General features: G+C 47.6%; 1 protein-coding gene across 4 annotated transcripts in view; it reads right to left on the reverse strand.

Annotated features, from left to right (window-relative positions):
• LOC138527959 (transcription initiation factor TFIID subunit 4-like) overlaps nt 1–20992 on the reverse strand; it is a 3082360-nt gene that overhangs the window by 433496 nt on the left and 2627872 nt on the right. For all 4 annotated transcript variants that reach the window (XM_069639368.1, XM_069639358.1, XM_069639375.1 and 1 more), the window contains one exon: nt 3266–3388. In XM_069639368.1, coding sequence (XP_069495469.1) covers nt 3266–3388 — 123 coding nt within the window. The remainder of the gene's footprint in view (nt 1–3265; nt 3389–20992) is intronic.

A 20992-nucleotide genomic window follows, 5' to 3' on the forward strand; every position in this document is an offset into this window, starting at 1 on the left:
GTCTAGCACCATCATCTGGGTAGTCAAACTTTTAGTTTTCATCCAGAGAGTTTCTTGCATCTGTATTTCTTGTGGGCTTCTGCTAATTGTGACACCGAGATATCTAAACGAGGAGACTATTTCCAGTTTGTCTTCCGCTAAGTGCCATGAGGATGTTTTTTTCTCTTTGCTGTTTTCTCTAGTCTCAGCACTTTGGTTTTACTAGCGTTGATTTCTAGATCATTTGATAGCAGGTATTCTTGCAGATTGTCCAACTTTCTTTGTAGACCTATATCCGTTTGATCGACTAAGATGATATCATCTGCGTAGAGTAATCTACTTATTTTTTCTTTGCCCACTGATGGTGGAACAGCTGTGACCATCTTTTCCGAGTATTGGTAGTCCCTCGTATATGTGCTATCTAGGGCTGGAGCTAAAGGACACCCTTGTTTCACTCCTCTAGATGTTTGTATGTTCTTAGATAGGAGGCCAGCTCTGCTGAGTCGGACTCTCATTGAGGTGTCCGTATATAGTTCTTTTATGGGTGCCAAAATTGACTTTGGGCACTTCCAGTCGGTTAGTTCGCCCAGATTTTTGCTTTATTAGCTCTGTCAAAAGCTTGGGAGATGTCGATAAAGGCCAAGAATAATCTAGGAGAGCCTTCCAGAACTTTAGCCTTCAAAACGCTCAGGAGCAAGATGTTTGTCGTTGTACACAGGTTCTTTGTGAAACCCGCTTGGAATGGGTCGTGTCCTTCTGAGGAAGCTGCCCAAGGTATAAATTTATCCAACAAAAATGAACCAAATAATTTTCCAATGCAATCCAAGAGAGAGATCGGCGATAGTTATTGGGATTCCCTTTGTCCCCCTTCTTGTAAATCGGGACAACGTTTGCTGTCCTCCACGAACCAGGTATGGTGTTTGAATTGGCATATGTCTTAAATATTTCAGCTATTAGTATCGCCCAGACTTTGGAATTTGCTTTCAGATCCACGTTCGAGAGCCCGGGAGGTTTTTTAATTTTTTTGATTTTGCACTCAATAGTTGGTATATCCTGTTCAATATCCCATTTGTCAGTGTCTGGTTGAACTTTCGGAAGAATCGGAAATAGCGGAGCAAACAAATTTGAGACATGACAGATCCAATCTCTTTCGTTAACATTACTGAGGAGGATATCTTGTGTGGGCCATCCACCAGACGTTATTAGTGACCAAAAATCCTTTGACTGCTTCCCACTAAGAGTTCTTAGCATCTTTTCAGCATCATCTTGATATAGTTGAATTTTATAGGATTTTAGCCAGTTTTTAGACATCTTTGTTGATAAATTAGCTTTGTCTACATTGAACTTTGCTGGCACGTTTTTGGCTTTCCTTAAAGATCTACGCATTTCTGCTCTCTTTGCTTTCAAGGTGTGGTTGTTAGCATGGCAGAGATTTTTAGATATAGTCAGTTTTGGTCGATCCCAGAATTTCCAAATCCCTCTCTTTTGCGTGTATATATTGTTTTGTGATCATAGTTATTTCAGATGGTTTCAATCGAAGAGGAGTTCCCCCTCTGCACACAGTACGAGTGGTGGGTGGAAGGGGCATACATTTTTAAAACTGCAGGCTAAGTTAATTGTAGTTAACTAAGTGTTTAAAAGTGTCTTGCCTACAGAGAGCCAGTATTTTGCCAAAAAAGGCCAGGGCAAAACACAGCGACGATGACTTGCTAGAAAAGAAAGAGACGTTTTTCAAAAAGGCCAATAGATCATGCAAACAAACTGCGCCTCTTATCCAAACACCCCTGCTCCTAACAGCAGCGCATTACCGCTGCAAAGCTTCCATTGCAATATTACAAATGGCAGCAATTGACAACAGAGAAACATTCTCACTATGCAAAATCCCAAACTGTTGCTTTTGTCTGTGCAACTATTCTCCATTAAGACCTCATGCAAATATTCTACAGAAAGATCACACGCACAACTAACACTTAAAACGAATAACATATATTTTTAATTCTGTATTTAATGCAGATAGAAAAAACAATGAAAATTAATCTCATTCGCCAATGCCCCACGTCATAAAAGCTGAGCTATATATCACTGTTCCAATATAACTCAAAACTACTACAAACCTTGATAAACTATACCTGGACCCTAAATTAATATTTTAAGATATAAGAAACCTCCACTGCTAGCAGTGCTTGCCGGGGTGTTGGGGTGGGAGGATTGGGGAGACAGGAAGCACACCACATGCTGCATCCATTGTCACAAAGAGTCAACCTGTAAAGCTAGCATGTTTTAATTCCGCTCGTGGACATTTTCAGGATAAGAGCAGAGAAAAACTGCACCACTCTCTACAGTAATACAGATATGGATATTATGATATATGTTTTGTATCTTTCTATCTTATGTGTAAAGTTTCTTATGTAAACTAAATCACATTAAATAAATAAAAATACAGTAATACATTCTGAACGGGCGTTAACAAATTAAACAACATTTTAAATGTTTGGTTTGTACATGATATGGGGATTGATGGATCACATTTGAAATAAGAGAACGTTGCACCTATATATGGAATCATCTGAACATTAGGCTAAAACTCAAACTCCAATTTGAAGTCTTGCGAAAGTCAACGTCACTTCTGAAAAAAGACGAATGTTGCAAATCTATTCTGCAGTACACACAAATCGTACACCTTTTTCTCTTTCTTTTACAAAATGTATTAACATGGAGCTAGTTCAGCTCCTAACGATATCTGTAACTTACATGCATAACAATGCTATATTTAACTTGTAAACTAGTAGGAATAGCGTCTTTTAAAATCAAACAGAGGCAACTAAGAGTCTAACAGGGTTGCATTGTTAATGGGGAGAGGACAGCAGAAATGTTAATGATAACGTTTTCTACTCTATCCATCACATCAGCAAGTGTATTTGCATGTCTGTGGCTGCTCGAGCTGGGAACAGGAAGAGCCTGGGGCTGTCGTGGGCACGCGGAAGTGATTCTGCAGCATTCCCGTCCGGCCACCCCTCCCCGCAGCGTCTCCACTCACTATCCTGCCTCTAGAGCACGTAGAGCCACGGGTTGAAAAAGATGGCGATTAAAGAAAGCCACATTTTGCGGTTTTGCTTTATAAACTATTCACAATAAATCCTGCAACATAAAAAAACAAGATAAAGATATGCTGCAAACAAGGGTAACAACATACACCTTCTATAGGAGGAAACCTTAATCACTTCGGGCCCACAACGCAGAATGCGTAAAAGCAAACGCTATTTCCACAGTAAAAATTGCTTTTTACCTCAGCAGTTGCTACAACAGGTCCTGGGGCATCGAGCCTTCGCTTCCTTCGGGGTCCAATTGCATCCAATGCAGTCCGATTTGCATCCCTCTGTCGTATCTGTTCCAGCTCTAATTGCTGCATCTATGGGATAAATACAAAACACGTGTAGTTTGTAACCACGCAATTACTTACGAGCATTTTCACAAGGGAAAATTACATCTACGATGATAATCGCCTACCCATAAGTTTAAACACATTTGTATAACGTTTTATAAAGTTAGAACAATGCTGACTAATTTACAACAAACGATTCGCAGTAAACCACTCGTTTTGCCACTCGTTTTCCTAGTGTGAATTTGAAATGCTTTCTCTGCTGATTTATAGTTGAAAACATTGTGGGCCACACGTTGATTTTGGGGCATTTTGCCTTCCATCTGATTTTTGCTCGTACCTAACTCGACGGCAAGAAAGCTCAAAAACATGTGAATGTTTCTTAAAGCAGCTGCTAAATCAAATTCATCCCATTTGCATTTTAAACATGATGTTTTTTTTCTGTACCACCAACATTTTATATGCCTTTCTAATATTTTATAACCTAGTTACTTTTGAACTAAATGTATTGCAATATTTTAAGTTTATGTGTAGGAGCAATGTAGAGAAAGAAATATTACTGCTGGCAAAACAGGGAGAACCATTTACAAAGTCATGATCAGATTTTGCCAGCCGGCATTTATTTATTTATTTGGTACTTAAAAAGCTCTTATACAGCAAATGGTGTTTCAAGGCACCACAAAACAAAAGAGGGCGCAAGGTAGGGCGTGGGGGGGGGGCAATAGGGAAGAAATCAACAATAACGGTCCTACTAGGCCTTGTGTCATTCGGATTGTGCAAGTGCAGCAACATGAAGTGCAGAGGGGAGGGGAGTGCCGGTCGCGGAAGAAGGGATAATGATAGGGTGGGCCGGGAGTGCGGGGCAGAGTGGAGGAATACAAGTGCAGGGGGGAGGGGAAGAAGAGGGCCCCTGGGGATAGGCAAGTGCTAAGGGGAGGCCAGGTGGACAAGTGCCAGGCGATGCAGGGAGTGAGGACCACATGCTTAGTGCAAGGACAGTGGTGGACCAGATCCGGTAGGTATGCACACCACACCAGGCTAGTCAGGGGAAGGGGGCCCGGAAGGGCAAGTGCAGGTTGGGGGGGGGGGGGAGGGAGGTTGTGGGTAGACTGAGCGAGTAGGGCTGGTGCCCTGTAGGATCCAGGAGGAACCAGGTACCAAGTCAATGTGGCAGTGGGGGGCATTAGCAGGGGGAGAGGGAAGGAAGAAGAGAAAAGGAGGGTCTTGAGAAGATTCCAGAACTTAAGGAGATCCGGTTCAAGCCTGAGAGGGGCATGGAGGCCATTCCAAAGAGAGAAGCTTCTGCCAAAGAGAGAGAGAGATCTACCCCCCCTAACCTCTGCTTGGAAAAGCATCTGATCAGCAGAGAGTTGGAGTTGGAAGATCGAAGGGCTCTAGCAGGGCGGTATTTAGGGAGAGTGAGTTGGATGCAGCTGGGTCCAAGGCCCCAGAAAGCCTTGTGGATGATGCAGAGCAAGGCATAAATTAGTTTTCAAAAATTGACTAGCAGAGTGTTCTAATTAACATTTTGATTAGCAAACAAGCCCATTTGACTAGTGATGGTATACTCATATTTTTTATGTCACCAGAAGTTATTTGTACCCAAGACATAAAATGAGGAACACTACAGCTGAAGTAAGACATTAGTGATATGAGTCAGGCCTTGCAAATTCTTTAAAATTCCACTAGACCTGCATGTCTAGTAACTTATTTTACCTACTCGACCTAATAGATATGACTTCGACCTTTGTCAACAGATTACAAAAAGTGTAAATGTGCTTTCTGTTAAATGGGACACGTCACCAAAAACTCACTTTATATTTGGCACACTGCTGCCTGCCATGCACAGTGAATCATTTATTTAACATTTACGGAAAACAAGGTAAATATTAAATACGTTTCAAACGTCCCCAGCAAATGGTACTCCCGTTCATAAAATCTAATAGACTATGCGAGTGGGCAAGTAGACTCTGCGTGCCCTGGATGGGTGTCAAATAACAGTTTGACCACCTCTCTCATGTTTGTGCTATTATATAGGGCAATCATAATAATAGAGCAAAGTGAGCTCCGGAGGCTAAATACAGAGGATGGTATTGCAGCAGATCTCTAGATGTACAGACTGGATGGAAATACTGATCACTACTTTCCGTACATATCTAGTTAGTTTTGTGTATTCATTTAGGTAAGGGGAAGGAAAGTAAGACTAAGCAGAGTGGATGGCATAGCAGGCAGAGAACTGGACACACGAGAGGAAAATTGTAGATTGTGGCCGACTCAATTTCAGGGTAGCTGTTATAAAGCAATAGGGAAATACAATAGAATGTCAAGGAGTATGGGTTCAGCTTGTGGGTTGAGTACCAGTTGCAGATGTATGCAATCAGTAGGTCACAGAACTAGGTTTGCCATCAAAAGTATTTGGCTGTGTAATCCTGTACATTTTCAAGTGTTCACTCATCAGTATGATTTATCTTCCCCAATAAAATAAAATGTGGTTGAGACTGATATTTAGATATACTAACCTAAACCTTACTTTAAAGTATGGAGACAATGCAGTGTTTTACAGTAGCAATATTGCAATTTTACATTATGTAAGGAATGGAATTGCATGACTGTCTTTAAACATTTTTTTTTAAAAACACATACTGGTCTTTGTCAGATAGGATTTAGTTGGCTTAATAAAAGTGTCGTCCCAATTGCTTCTGGCTTGCAATTATTTTAAGAAAACAAATGTGTGACTAGCACTCTTACTCAGGCCTTTGGCAATTATGTGGAGAAGATGATTACTGCAGGGAACAGAGGAAAAAAGTGTGGAGAGAGGCCCGAGGACAAGAGAGCAATGCAGGGTGAGCTCAGCTTTCATTCAACAGCATAACTTAAATAGCTATTTTTGCTACACAATTGTCAACTTAACTAGCAAGCCTAAAGCATTGCATAGCAAATCGCTATGCAACACTGCTTATGTTATGCCTTGCAGAGGGTCTTGAGCTTGATCCTCGCAACCACCAGGAGCCAGTGGAGACATTTTAGGGCTAGAGAGATGCGGTCCCTGGGCTTGAGGCCAAGGCTAAGTCTTGTAGTCCTATTCTGGATTAGATTAAGGGGGCGAACAGAGAGGATAGAGGCAGATTGTGGAAGAGGCTGTTGCAGTAGTCCAGTCTAGAGTGGACCAGAGCTCTGGAGACATTGAGTTTCTGGGGGAAGGTGAGGAAAGGGAGAATGCCTCTGAGGAGGTGCAATTCAAAATGGGCCTTCTTGGCAAGGGCCGCGATGTTAGTAGAGAAGGAGAGAGAGGAATCAATAGAGGACACCAAGCTTTTTTGCCCCACAAAAAGGTGAGGGGCAAGGGGCCATGGAGTGCGGCCAGAGAGTAGGAGGGAGCAGGGGTCCCAATGAGAAGTATCTCAGTATTACTAGCATTAAGGAAGAGCTAGTTAGCAGCGTACCATGCTTGAATAGCAGTCAATCAGTCACGAATGATAGAGGAAGAACAGGAGGCGGTGGAGGGAAGCTTGAAGGAAAGCTGAGTGTTGTCCGCATAACACTGGAACTGTAGAGAGAAGGTGGAGATCAAGTGGGCCAGAGGGGCAAGGTAGATGTTGAGGATAGAGCCCTGAGGGACGCCGCAGGTGGAGAGTGTGGTGGAAGAGAGGAAAGGGCCCAGCTGAACCTGGGAAGGTCGGTCAGATAGGAAGGAGGTCAACCAGTCCAGGGCCAGGTCTGTGATGCCAAAGGTATCACAGATGCGATTTATAAGGGTAGCATTATTGACCATATCAAAGGCAGAATAAAGATTGAGAGATAAGAATGGAAGGAGAGTTGGAATCGCGATTTGAGAGCAAGTCTTCACGGGTGTTCAGGAGAGCAGTTTCCATGCCTCTGGCTACTCTGAAGCCAGACTGGGGTCGTGGAGACAGCCAACAGATTCAGTGTGGAGGATCAGTTGGGAATGACCAGCTTCTCCAAGAGTTTGCCCAGGGAGTGGGTAATGAAGATAGGGTTGGAGTTAGCTGGGCAGGAAAGGTCAGCAGAAGGCTTTTTAAGCCGAGGGTGCAAAAGAGAGAACAGAGGGTTAGTGGGAAGGAGCCAGTGGCAAATGAGTGATTGCAGAAATCAGCCAAGGCTGGATCAGGGATGCAATGCTGTCCTTGATGGTTCTGGAGGAGCAGGGGAGCACCTGTTTGGAAGAGACTTTCGTCGAGAGGACTTGTTTAGGAACGTCATCCGCTGCTATGGGCGAGAAAGAGGAGAGAAGGAGGGAAAGGGTAAGGGGGGAAAGGGAGGCCTTAGAGCGGGTGAGTGAGGAGAGAGAGGAACGTGAGGACAGGATGTCCTGAGTTTTGGTTGTGAAGTGGGAGGCCAGTGTAGTGCAGAGGGCCTCAGATGGAAGTGGGGACTGCAGTAGCATTGGCGAGCTCCTTGCAGATTGTGAACAGCTCAGCCGTGCTGTTGGTGGCCCCAGAGATGCAGGCTTGGATATGGGCCCTCTTCTTCAAGCGGATGGAGTCTGTATTGCCTCTGAAGCAGGCGGGAGGCCTGTCTGTCAGTGGATGTGCTTGAAGCCAGCCACTTCTAAACAGCAACACTGCACTTGCATTTCAAAGAGGCTAGGTCGGAGTCATACCAGGTGTTGCGCTTGGAGGCCGGCTTCATGCGGATCCTCATGACAGGGGCTAGAATGTCCAGGGTGTTAGAGATGTAGAGGTGAAGGTTAGCAAGGGCTGAATCAGTGTGAGTCAGTGGCTGGAGTAGGGCGGGGAATGAAAGTGGTGGGAAAACCAGCAATTGACACTCGCTTCATCGGTTGAATGCCGGAGAAGGAGACTGGCAGTGCGGGCAGAGGCTTAGCCGGGGGACCCAAGAGACCCAGGTGAGAGGACAGGAGAGCATGTCAGACCAGGAGAGAGGTGTAGCGAGAGGGTTGGAGATGGGGATGTCTGCTCAGATGAGTGCATCCAAGGTGAGTCCAGCTGAGTGGGTCAGACCAGAGGGCGAATGGTGAGGGAAAGAGTCACAGAGGCTGCAGAAGAGTACAGTGGCTGCATCTGGAGAGTCAAGGTGAATATTGAAGTCTCTGTGGAGAAGCATGGCGGTAGAGGCCAGGAGAGAAGAGGTGAGGTTGGACCGCTCCGAAAGGAAGAGGATGACCGGACCAGGAGTCCTGCATATGATCACGATAGTCAGCGAGAGGGTAGGAGAAACATCAAACCTGCAGACGAGGCATTTCAAGGAAGAGTAGGACTGAGTGGGTATGATAGAAGCAGGGAACCATTCTGGGAAGACCAGGGACACTCCGCCTCCAGACCAGTTAGGGCTGGGCTTAGAGAGGATCTTGTAGCCCTCAGGGAGGAATGTGTGAAAAACAGCGACAGAGCTGGCAGTCAAACACGTCTCAGTGAGAGTGAAGACGTCAAAGTCAAAATCTTCAAGGAGGTGAAAGATGTCAGAGGAGTGTTTAATGGCAGAGCGAGAGGCGAGGGTAGCTAAGTGAAGCTGGTTCACACTTTTGAAGGTCTTCCGAGGAGGGGTACAGGGATGGGGTACACCTGTCGGTGCTGGCGAAGGGGTCATGCTCTGCGTGAAATATGTAATCTGCCTAGATCATTTGTAAAAAGACCACAATTGCGTAAATGTATGATTTATGTGAAGAATGATTTTGGCTAAAGTAACAGTGGGATGATCCTTTCCATTGTAAAGCCCATCTCATAAAGCTCATTTCATGTCCCTAAAAATCCATCCAGCTGACAGCAAGGTGGTAACAATCACCCCTGACCAATCCAGTTGTTTAGAGGCATGCCCAGCTAAGCCTGCCCCGCCATATAATCCTATGATGTCACCATGCCTTATAAATGAGGGAGGCTGACAGAACTCTGGACACACACTCTCTCCAGAATTTCCTGCCCTGCGTATCCTGATCTTCTACATTCATCTTGCCAGATTCCAGATCCTACTGCCAGGCCAAAGCATAGCTGACCCTATCTCAGCAAGGCCTATATCCAGAGATCCCATGAAAAACCGCACAAACAAAGGGGAAAAGCTGTGGTACCCTTTTGGGGAGCATCCTGTGACCAGACCAGCTTTTTGCCCACTCACTGCATACACGCTGTACCCCTGCCATCCAGCTTTACTTGCTATCCAGTGACCAGGCAGGCCCAGCTGTTGTTCTGGTAGGAGAGTCTGCCGCTACCTGGTGACTCGAGCCTTGGAGTCCAGAACCCCGTTTACTGTTCCTAATCCCAAATTCAAGAGCGGATTGTGAATATTCCTCATTCCATAGCAACATAGCCTACCCTATCTTGACCTTTTGTCTTGGTTCCACTCTCTAGCAACCCTATCCATGCCTTGGTAATTTGTTCAACTGTCAGAATTCTTTGTGCACCCTGTCCTTGATTCATAGTGCTAGCGCCATTCTTTCATTCACCCCAACTCCTTAGTAATATTTTAAGTAATTTCCACACAAAGGGAAACACGACGTGGAGCGGGTTAATCCGGCCACTTAACCTGTTTCATGGGCAGCGCTATCTTCTTGATAATCTAGTATAAGTAAAATGTGTCTTTTTCTTTCTAAACCGTATTTCTCCCTTTAACGGCTTTATTTTTCCAAAACCGAAACTCCTTTTATTTTGCAAATCTCATCCAATTCTTCAGCTATAACCATCCTTTCACTTCTATATAGTCGCTGAGATGTGCATCTATTCCCCAGCCCAAAAACTGTATTCCGATTTTGAGTATTTCACCCGTTTTAAAAGAAAAAAAAATGTTTTTGACATTTAAAACTGCAATTGAGAAACATGCAACTTTCCAACATGTGAATCGGCTGCATCGCGTTCTTACTGTCAACTTGCTTTTGAACTGTGTGCCTTTTGTGATACCTTACCTTATAGTTGCTAGTGATAAAACATATGTGCATCATTATTTAAGCACACATATAATTAATTATTTATAAAATCCGATTGTCCTTTTAGGCCATTGCAAAGGGTTTAAAATCTGTTATTATTTTGTGAGGGAAGGATTTTGATTCTGTTTGTTGCCTGATATCCCCGACTACCTGCTGCTTCTTTCTATCCACTCAGAATTCGAATAATTGTGGGTTGAGGGAACATTGCAGGGGGAAACCTTAACTCGGGTGCTATCTATCCTAATTAAAAAAGTGCTTCTATTCATTTGTGCTTTGGATATGTTCTTGTAGAAGGTTAACCAAGTGGATTTCTCAAGTTTCCATTGTAATTATCACCCCATTGGTGATGGCTGCCCAATATTAAAATTTGTGTGATTTCTTAGAATTTTAAAATAAATAAATATTGCATTCCCACCAACCAGCCTGGCTCATGGCCCACTGTGACCTGGGGTAATTGTAAAAGAGGGTGAGGGACGGATTGTGCGCCATTTCAAATTGAATTCGTAGAAAATAAAGAGAAAGCATTCCAATTGCGCGCTACATCCAAGGCTAGGGGCAAGAGTCCTGGTCCGGTGTGTTGCCGGATTGAAATCCTTAACAGTAGTATGTCGAAGGAAAATTCAGCAGGTAGTTGGGCAGATCGTTCAACCCTTTCCTCTCTTTCCACCATCCATAATTTTTTTAATAAAAAACGCTTGCTTCTGTGGTGTCAATCCAATCTGACTTTTCCAGTTTTTCTTTCACTTTCAGTGGGTTGCCAATCAATACCTCAATATCGATATTGTGATGTTGCAGGACTTTTTCAATTTCCAGACTTTCACCACTTTTTCATCTGGATGCTCCTGCAATCAAAGGATAGCAAAAGGCTGCCCCCTGTCTGCAATTGAACATTTCCGATACAGAGATATTGATTTCCATAACATTTTGGACGCCCTACTTTGTAATCAGAGTTCATGCCGTATGGCTGCCACTGAGAGTGAATTTGGGAGCCTCAGAACCTTGTGCCAAAAGGAGCTCTCCATTAGCACTCATACTTTCCATGTAAGGTTTAATGAGGCTTCTGCACCATATGTTACGACTTGGACCACCGTATGTTTGTAGAAGATAATTATCGGGTTTAGCTAAAAGTTACCATATCTCTTATGAATGGCTGCCCCTTGAGTAGTTCACTTTTTCAATGTATCCCTCAAAAATGTGTACTGGCCATTTTTATTCAGATTCTTGTTTATCATGGTGCCCAAGTACACAATAGATTCAACCAGTACTAGGGTTGGGGCCTGGACCTTCCACCTAAAAGTTTCCTTTCTTTTCCTACCTGTGGACGCCATAATCAGCACCTTCGATTTCTTTACATTTATTTTCATGCCATTCACCCTTAAATAGTCATTAAATGCATCAATTCTTTGTTGGAGCCCTATGGCAGGTAGGTCCAGGAAGACAATGTCGTCTGCGTATAGGAACCAGGGGACCTCAGAATTGTTTAATTTAGAGAGCTCCGGCCTGTGATTTTCCCAAGTCTTATATATACAGGCTGAATAACAATGGCGCTAGGGTGCATCCTTGTTTCAATCCACAAAAGGTATAGATGTTCCTTGACAGTGTCCCATCAGCAGCTAACCTTATTTGGATAGATGTATCTTTGTAGAGAGATTGTATGGTCTCTAACACATCAGGCGGGCAATCCCAGCTCTTCAATTTGGCCCATAGGTGCCGTCTGTCAACCCCATCAAAAGCCTGTTCTATATCTATAAATGCCATATAGATACAAGATTTTGATTCAACCACCTTGTGCTTCAACACATTGAGGATGAATAAATTGAGGGGTGTCCCTACCCACTTCATGAAGCTGACTGCCTGGGGTCCAGCCTACCACTTCTAATCCCCCAAGCATTCAAGTCACATAATACAACCGAAGCAAAGAGCTTCCCCAATGAATCAAGAAGGGCGATAGATCTTTGGGTCGCCTCTGTCGCCCTTCTTGAAAAATTGGGACTATGATAGCCTCTCTCCAAGATTGGAGCAGCTGTTTATTAACCATGACTTATTTGAACAATGTTACCATTAATTTTGTCCAGGAGTCGATGTTAGCTTTTAGAATGTGATTAGATAGGCCGGGTGTGATGCTGGAAATGCATCTGAGGGACAGGGCCTCTGAATCCTTGTCCTTTTTCTGTTTCTACCGTGTGTTCTGTCATGTTTTCTGCCCAGGAGTCCATGTGGGACTCCTGGCAGTGCAGCTCTCTCTTTTGGTTTGGTGAACAGACACATGGGATACCCTTATGGCACCCATGGGTAGGGGTACAACCCTGTGCCCCTAGTGTATGTTTTTGGGCACCTGTGGGTGGCCCACAGAGCAGGGTATGGGCTGGTGGCAGCTCCATGCTGAATCTGCCAGGTGCTCTGAGTGTCCTCCATTTTGGGACACCCAGGCCCTGCCATTGGGATCAGTTGATTCCTGATAGAAACAAGATGGCCCCTGTGGCCTCTTGCTTTCTATTGCCTGTTGTCTTGTTTTTCCCAAAGTCCTGGGAAGCCCTGACTCTGTCCCTTCCCCCTGACTGGCTGTTGGGTGGAAGTTCCATATATGGTGTTGTTGTGAAGGCCCAGCTAGACTGACTGGAGCCTTCCCATTGACTGTATGTTGTGGGTACCTCCTGTGGGTGGGACCTAGGTGAATGGAGTGGGTGACCAATATGCACTCCTTGTTGTGGTTGTCTGGTTTCTGGCATGTGAGACAAAGACTGAGACAGCCCTGCCCGAAACTGGCCTGAATGCAGTGTGTAGTGTTGAATGGCTGGGTACTTGTCCCAATCCACATTCCTTGTTGTGAGTGTCTGGAAGGGAGGAGTGTGGCCTGAATGCACTGTGTGCCTGATTGGCTGACTGACTGCATGAATGGCCTGCAGTATGATTGGCTGCTGAGTGTGTGCCAGCAGCGTGGATGAGAGAGAGGATAGTATATCTGGGGACCTCTCACCACTGGAAAAGTGTTCAGAAGGGACCTTTGGTTGAGAAGCGACCATTGTGCTCCTAAAGCAGCCAGGGAGCTGAGTCTCCACTCTACGAGTAACTGGAACTGCTGATCCTCGACGTCCAGCTGGAAGAAGAAGATTTGCTGTGGCATTTGCTTCGACCGATCCGAAGGCTGACAAGATCGTCGAGGGCTGACCCGAGAGAGGACCTGGTAAGGCGCCCTCTTCCCGTGCTCCGAGGGACCATCGAGCACCGCTCCATCTTCGCCGAAGCGCCCTGGAAGACAGATCCTCGAAAGGCTGTCGACCCGAGACGGGACCGCCGAGGAGATCGAAGTGAAGCACCCGGACATCGACGCCGTCGAAGTCCATTGCCGTCGACCAGGGTTCGCAGGTTTGTGGAACCGCTGGAGGCCCGTCGAAGTTGTGTTGCCCAGCCGTGGGAACCACTTGACGCCGTGCCGCCGACGACCGGAGCCGTTCGCTCCTTTGCCTAAGAACATTCAATCGAAGGACTCTCTCGACCGCTTCGTCGACCTCTTATCCTGCCGGAGAAAGTCGAGGACGACCAACGCGCCGAGGAGAAACCTGCCGGTGGGTTTCCCGCCACCCGACGACCTCAAAGACTCGGACGACTCGACGCCGTTGCTGGGCTCCCGTCCCTACAATCTTTGCGGTCCAGAACTATTGTCATCGAGGTGCCCCGCACACCTCCGCCTTGCAGGACGCCGACGCCCCGACGCCGACGAGCACCGCTCGGACGAAGCTGCCGCCTCTTCGACATCGTTCTACCTCGTTTGTCGACGGACGTTCGACGCCCCGTGCCTCCCGCTTGAAAGGGAAGGCATTCAAGAAGGGCCGTCGATTCCCCGTTGCCGAACAGCGAGTCCCTCGACGTTTGTCGACGCCTTTTCGAGGAACTCGACTCCACCAGGTACATTGGGGGGGTAAAAACATTATAGGGGAAAATAAGACTTGCAGAGCAATATATGGACTGGGCTTGTGCTATATCTTTCTTTACAGGTTGCCCAGGTGGGGGGATCTCCACACAGAACTGTGCCTAGTGGTAGGGGTCAGTATTCTGCCTATTGCTCAACCATCTTATTTTCTCTCCTCTCTATTTTGCTGGTTTCACTCTATTGGTCTGTGTGATATTGTACAGTATTGTTCATGCACTTCAATGAGATCTAGGGTGGTACCACTTTAGAATTGTAAATATTTGTCATTGTAGATTTTGCCAGAGTACAAAGTGAGTTATCATGATAAATGTACATAACCTTAACTTTTGATTATATAAAGACTGTGTTCTAACCAATACAGAGTGTGGATATTCCTTTGTGGGGGCTTGGGGATACACTGTACTTAAGAATCAGCCTGCATCACCTCCTGAGAAGCTAGGCCTTGATTGCTCGACCATTGCTACCGAATAGAGAATCTTGGCTGGGGTCTCCTGTGCCTCCCCTCCACCATATAGGGAGCGGAAGAACAGACACCACCCACCGGTCGTTGAGATCCGGTCTCTCACACTGGTGGCAAGCGGTGGGATGCTTATGGTTTTAAGAATCAGTGTATAACCGTGCCACTTACAAAGGATATTTGCCCTTTATTGAATTAAGGTTTAGTTGTGTACAAGGTAACTGCATTACAAACAATGGAGTCTATTGCGAATGGCAAATTAACTCGGATGAGCTTGGAGGCTCTCCAGAGTGCTTGTGAAGCTAGGGAGTTAGACTTTGTGGATAAGTCTAGGGCTGAGCTGATAGCTGCCCTGGTGGACTACCAGACTGATAGTGAAACTCTTGATGAGGGGGGGAATGCAACCAATGAGGACTCTGCCCCTGGGGTTTCAGCTGAATCTGTTTCTGGGAATGCCACCATTCCTGCTGCCTCTGTTCCAAACTCCAGCAATTCCTTAGAACTTGAGTTATTAAGGATGAAATTGGCCTTTGAATACCGCAAGTTTGAAATAGATGCTGAGCTTAAGAAAGAGGAATTGGCTCAACAAGTGGAGCTCAAGAATAGGGATCTTGAACTCAAAAATAAGGACCTTGAACTCAAGAGCCAGGACACTGAATGTCAGAGGATCCAGCTAGAGAAAGCTAGAGTGGAGACTTCAGCTAGATCCAGTGAGAGTGTCAGGTCCCCAGTCACCAAGTTTATGAAAGATTTGGTTGGTGTATTTGTGGAGGGTTCGGATATCCTCCAATGGATTGAAGCGTTTGAAATGGCTTGTGAGATTCATGATGTGGATAAAAGAGATTGGGCGAAGTGTTTGTTAAGCAGAGTGCCTCAAACCGGGTATGACTGTATTCTGAAGCTGAGTGTGGAAGAAAGGGGTCAGTACGAGTGTATGAAGTCTGCTTTGATTGCCAAGTTCGGCAAGACACCTACCCAATACCTTAGAAGGTTCAGGGATTTTAAGAAAAAGGAGAATATGTCTTGGGTTGACTGGGTGAGTGCTGCGCACATGAACATGATGGGGTGGATCGATGGATACAAGGTTAAGACTTTTGTTGAATTGTCCCACCTCTTGTTTTTTGAGCATTTCTCTGAAGCCTGTTCACCAGAGCTGCGTCAGTATGTGGCTGACCAGAACATTTTGGACCCCTTTAAGCTGGCTAGGTTGGCTGACAAGTGGGTCTCCCACCGGGTGTCCCCTAAGGACTCCAGTGGGAAGGACAAGGATAAAGAGAAGGGGGCCTCTCAGAAAGCTGAGGAGTCCCCCAAGCAGTCCCAGTCGGGTAAACCAAAACCTTCCTCTCCTAAAACCCAAAAATCTAGTGGGGATAAGTCATCTGGGGGTGGGAATAAGAGTAGTGGTCCACCTGCTGCAAAGCAGGCTCCCAGTGGTTCCAGTACCGTACCCCGCACTCCTGGCGCTTGTTGGGACTGTGGGGCTCTGGATCACAAAAGGGGTGACCCCAAGCGTAAAGGTAAGGCACTTGGAGGACAGGCTGTCAGCCTGACCTACCCTTACCCCGTGTCTGAGGTGGAGGCCACTGTCCTCCCCTCCTCTGCCGGTATCACATTTGGTGCTCCGGTGGAGATTTCCTTAGTGTCCCTTGGGGCCTGGGACCAGTACGCAGAAGTACTGGCGACTATCCCACAGAACACCGGTAGATTTTTGAGAAGTGTCCTCTTGAATGGCCAGCCTTCTACTGGTTTGAGAGACACTGGGGCAAGCATGACAGTGGTGGACAGGACCCTGCTCAGGCCAGAGGACTATGAAGGTGCTCCTCTGCAAACCACCAGGTTAGCTGGTGGGCCTCCCAAATTATCCCCTGTAGCCTTAGTCACACTCATGATTGGCGACAAGACTGCGAAGCTTCCTGTCCTGGTTCAGGACAATGTCCCTGCTAACATTTTGTTAGGGAATGATCTAGTAGAGTTGGGGTTGATCTCGGATGGTCTTCCCATGACTGCTGCTGCCGTCACTAGATCACAGGTGACATCGGGTCCGGCTGTGGGTCAGATACCCGAGCCAAAGGCGAGGCCTAAGGCAAGAAGGCGGAAGACCAAGAAGGCCACCTCTGTGGAGGGAGCACATTCTCTTCCTGCTGCACCCATTGGGATCCATGCTCAGGACGGGCTGGGTCCAGTGGAAAACCCCAACTCAACTCCTTTGGGAGAAGAGGCAGAAGACTCTCCTGTGGGAGAGGTTCTTAACCCGGAGGATCATCCCGACCTTCAATGCTTGTTAGCTGAAGGGGGACCCTCCCGGGCGGACTTCTGTAAGGGGCAGAGAGAGTGCCACTCTCTCGAGGGACTGAGGAAACAGGCCCTGGCCCAGGCACAAGGAGAGGTGCCTAGGAATTTCCGGATTTATTGGGAGGGTGAGCTCCTTGTTAGTGAGCCCACTAAGCCTGAACCTGGTGCCCGCAAGAGGTTGGTGGTACCCCAGGTTTACAGGCCCTTCCTACTGCAGTTGGCGCATGAGGTGCCCTTGGCTGGTCATCTTGGGACCAAGAAGACTAAGCAGAGGCTCTCTGCCCATTTCTACTGGCCACGGATGGGAGTAGAAGTGGAGTCCCACTGCAGGACCTGCCAAACTTGTCAGTTGTCTGGCAAGACTGGAGGCAGTGTCATTGCCCCACTGCAGCCGTTGCCAGTGGTTGGCACCCCATTTGAGAGGGTAGGCATCGACATCGTCGGTCCCCTTGACCCTCCCACTTCAGGTGGACATCGGTTCATCCTGGTCTTGGTAGATCATGCCACCAGGTACCCTGAGGCGATACCCCTTCGGACGGTTACGGCCAAGGTGGTTGCCAGGGCTCTCCTGGGCATTTTCACCCGTGTTGGATTCCCCAAGGAAGTTGTCTCTGACAGAGGATCCAACTTCATGTCGAGTTACATGAAAACCATGTGGAAAGAGTGCGGGGTAACCTACAAGTTCTCCACCTCTTACCACCCCCAGACCAATGGTCTGGTTGAGAGATTTAACAAAACTCTCAAGGGCATGCTAGGTGCTTTGGAAGAGCCCCTAAGGAGGAATTGGGATCTCCTCCTGCCATGCCTGCTGTTTGCTTACAGAGAGGTACCTCAAGAGGGTGTTGGTTTCAGCCCCTTTGAGTTACTCTTTGGACATCCCGTGAGGGGGCCCCTCGCCTTGATCCGAGAAGGCTGGGAAGCCACCCCTCCAGGTCCCGCCAAGCAAGTGGGGGACTACGTGTTAGGCCTCAGGCGGAGGATGACACAGATGATGGGTCAGGCAACAGCAAATCTCAAGGCCAGCCAGGAATTGAATAAGTACTGGCATGACCTTAAAGCCTCACAAGTGGATTGGACTCCGGGACAGGAAATCCTTGTGATGGAGCCTACCAAGCCTAGGGCTTTGGCAGACAAGTGGACTGGACCCTTCAGGATCATCTCCAAGATGGGCGAAGTCAACTATCTGGTTGACATGGGAGCCCCTGGGGTAGCTCCTCAGCTATTCCATGTCAACAGGCTCAAGCCTTTCCACAGGCGAGCGGAAGTCTCATGTCTCTTGCTAGCTTCTGGGCAAGAAGAGGATGAGAGTGAGCCCCTTCCTGACTTGCTGCATAGCAACCCTCAGGATGGCTCAGTGGAGGGAGTACATCTCTCTCCAGATTTGACAACAGAGGGCCTGTAGGGCTTTGCTCCAACAGTATGCCTCTCTGTTTTCACTGAAGCCAGGCCTTACACCGTGGTGAAAGCACGAAATTGACACTGGTGACAGTGTACCTGTCAAAAGCAGGTGCTACCGTATGTCAGATACCGTTAAGAACCACATCCAGGCTGAGGTCGCCAAGATGTTGGATCTGGGTGTTATTGAACCCTCAACCAGTCCCTGGTCCAGTCCAGTGGTCCTTGTGCCCAAGGCAAGTTCCCAGGCGGGTACCAAGGATTGGAGGTTCTGTGTGGACTACCGAGGAGTCAATGCCGTCACCAAAACTGACGCGCACCCATTACCCAGGGCTGATGAGCTCGTGGACACCATCGGTGCTGCCAAGTTTGTGAGCACCTTTGACCTCACTTCAGGCTATTGGCAAATAGCTCTGACGGACCATGCCAAGGAAAAGACGGCCTTCTCAACACCTGAGGGACTCTACCAGTTTAGGGTCATGCCTTTTGGGTTGAAGAATGCCCCTGCCACCTTCCAGGGATTGGTCCATCATGCGCTCAGTGGGCTGGAAGCCTTTTGTGTGGCTTACTTAGACGACATTGCCGTCTACAGTTCCACCTGGGAAGAGCATTTGACACATCTGGATAGGGTGTTGCAGGCCTTGAAAAGGGCTAACCTCACTATCAAGGCCACCAAGTGCCAGATAGCTCAGGGGAAAGTTACCTATCTTGGTCATGAGGTAGGAGGGGGTCAAATCCAACCTCTCGCCAGTAAAGTACAGGATGTACAGAACTGGGAGACTCCCACTACTCAAACCCAGGTGAGAGCCTTTTTGGGCCTCACTGGGTACTATCGCAATTTCATGGCAGACTATGGAACCATAGCTGCACCTCTGACCGCCCCAACGTCACCCAAGCAGCCTAGGAAGGTTAATTGGACCGAAGACTGTCAGAGGGCCTTTGATGGCTTGAAAGAAAGTCTGTGTAGGGCACCTGTGTTGAGTGCGCCTGACTACAGCCGACCCTTTATCATCCAGACGGATGCCTGCGACACCGGAATTGGAGCTGGCTTGTCCCAGTTAGATGACAAAGGGAGAGAACACCCTATCACATTCATCAGTAGACAACTCAAGGGTAGAGAACTTAGGTGGGCTACTGTTGAAAAGGAGTGTTTTAGTATAGTTTGGAGCCTTAGGCGTTTTAGGCCCTACCTTACGGGGTCTACCTTCAAGGTCCAAACAGATCATAAGCCCCTGAAGTGGCTTATGCAGATGAAGGGTGAGAACCCGAAATTGCTCAGGTGGTCCATTAGCCTGCAAGGGCTAGACTTCACCATAGAGCACAGACCAGGGAAGAGTCACGATAATGCAGATGGCCTTTCCAGAAGGTATGTTGACCGTCTGGATGAGGGTGTCTATCCCGTGGGAGATTAGACACCCTCCACCTCAGTCTGGGGGGGGCGACTGTGATGCTGGAAATGCATCTGAGGGACAGGGCCTCTGAATCCTTGTCCTTTTTCTGTTTCTACCGTGTGTTCTGCCATGTTTTCTGCCCAGGAGTCCATGTGGGACTCCTGGCAGTGCAGCTCTCTCTTTTGGTTTGGTGAACAGACCCATGGGATACCCTTATGGCACCCATGGGTAGGGGTACAACCCTTTGCCCCTAGTGTATGTTTTTGGGCACCTGTGGGTGGCCCACAGAGCAGGGTATGGGCTGGTGGCAGCTCCATGCTGAATCTGCCAGGTGCTCTGAGTGTCCTCCATTTTGGGACACCCAGGCCCTGCCATTGGGATCAGTTGATTCCTGATAGAAACAAGATGGCCCCTGTGGCCTCTTGCTTTCTATTGCCTGTTGTCTTGTTTTTCCCAAAGTCCTGGGAAGCCCTGACTCTGTCCCTTCCCCCTGACTGGCTGTTGGGTGGAAGTTCCATATATGGTGTTGTTGTGAAGGCCCAGCTAGACTGACTGGAGCCTTCCCATTGACTGTATGTTGTGGGTACCTCCTGTGGGTGGGACCTGGGTGAATGGAGTGGGTGACCAATATGCACTCCTTGTTGTGGTTGTCTGGTTTCTGGCATGTGAGACAAAGACTGAGACAGCCCTGCCCGAAACTGGCCTGAATGCAGTGTGTAGTGTTGAATGGCTGGGTACTTGTCCCAATCCACATTCCTTGTTGTGAGTGTCTGGAAGGGAGGAGTGTGGCCTGAATGCACTGTGTGCCTGATTGGCTGACTGACTGCATGAATGGCCTGCAGTATGATTGGCTGCTGAGTGTGTGCCAGCAGCGTGGATGAGAGAGACGATAGTATATCTGGGGACCTCTCACCACTGGAAAAGTGTTCAGAAGGGACCTTTGGTTGAGAAGCGACCATTGTGCTTCTAAAGCAGCCAGGGAGCTGAGTCTCCACTCTACGAGTAACTGGAACTGCTGATCCTCGACGTCCAGCTGGAAGAAGAAGATTTGCTGTGGCATTTGCTTTGACCGATCCGAAGGCTGACGAGATCGTCGAGGGCTGACCCGAGAGAGGACCTGGTAAGGCGCCCTCTTCCCGTGCTCCGAGGGACAATCGAGCACCGCTCCATCTTCGCCGAAGCACCCTGGAAGACAGATCCTCGAAAGGCTGTCGACCCGAGACGGGACCGCCGAGGAGATCGAAGTGAAGCACCCGGACATCGACGCCGTCGA

Source organism: Ambystoma mexicanum, chromosome 1q (genome assembly GCF_040938575.1).
Source record: "Ambystoma mexicanum isolate Mex_15411 chromosome 1q, UKY_AmexF1_1, whole genome shotgun sequence".
Taxonomy (NCBI): domain Eukaryota; kingdom Metazoa; phylum Chordata; class Amphibia; order Caudata; family Ambystomatidae; genus Ambystoma; species Ambystoma mexicanum.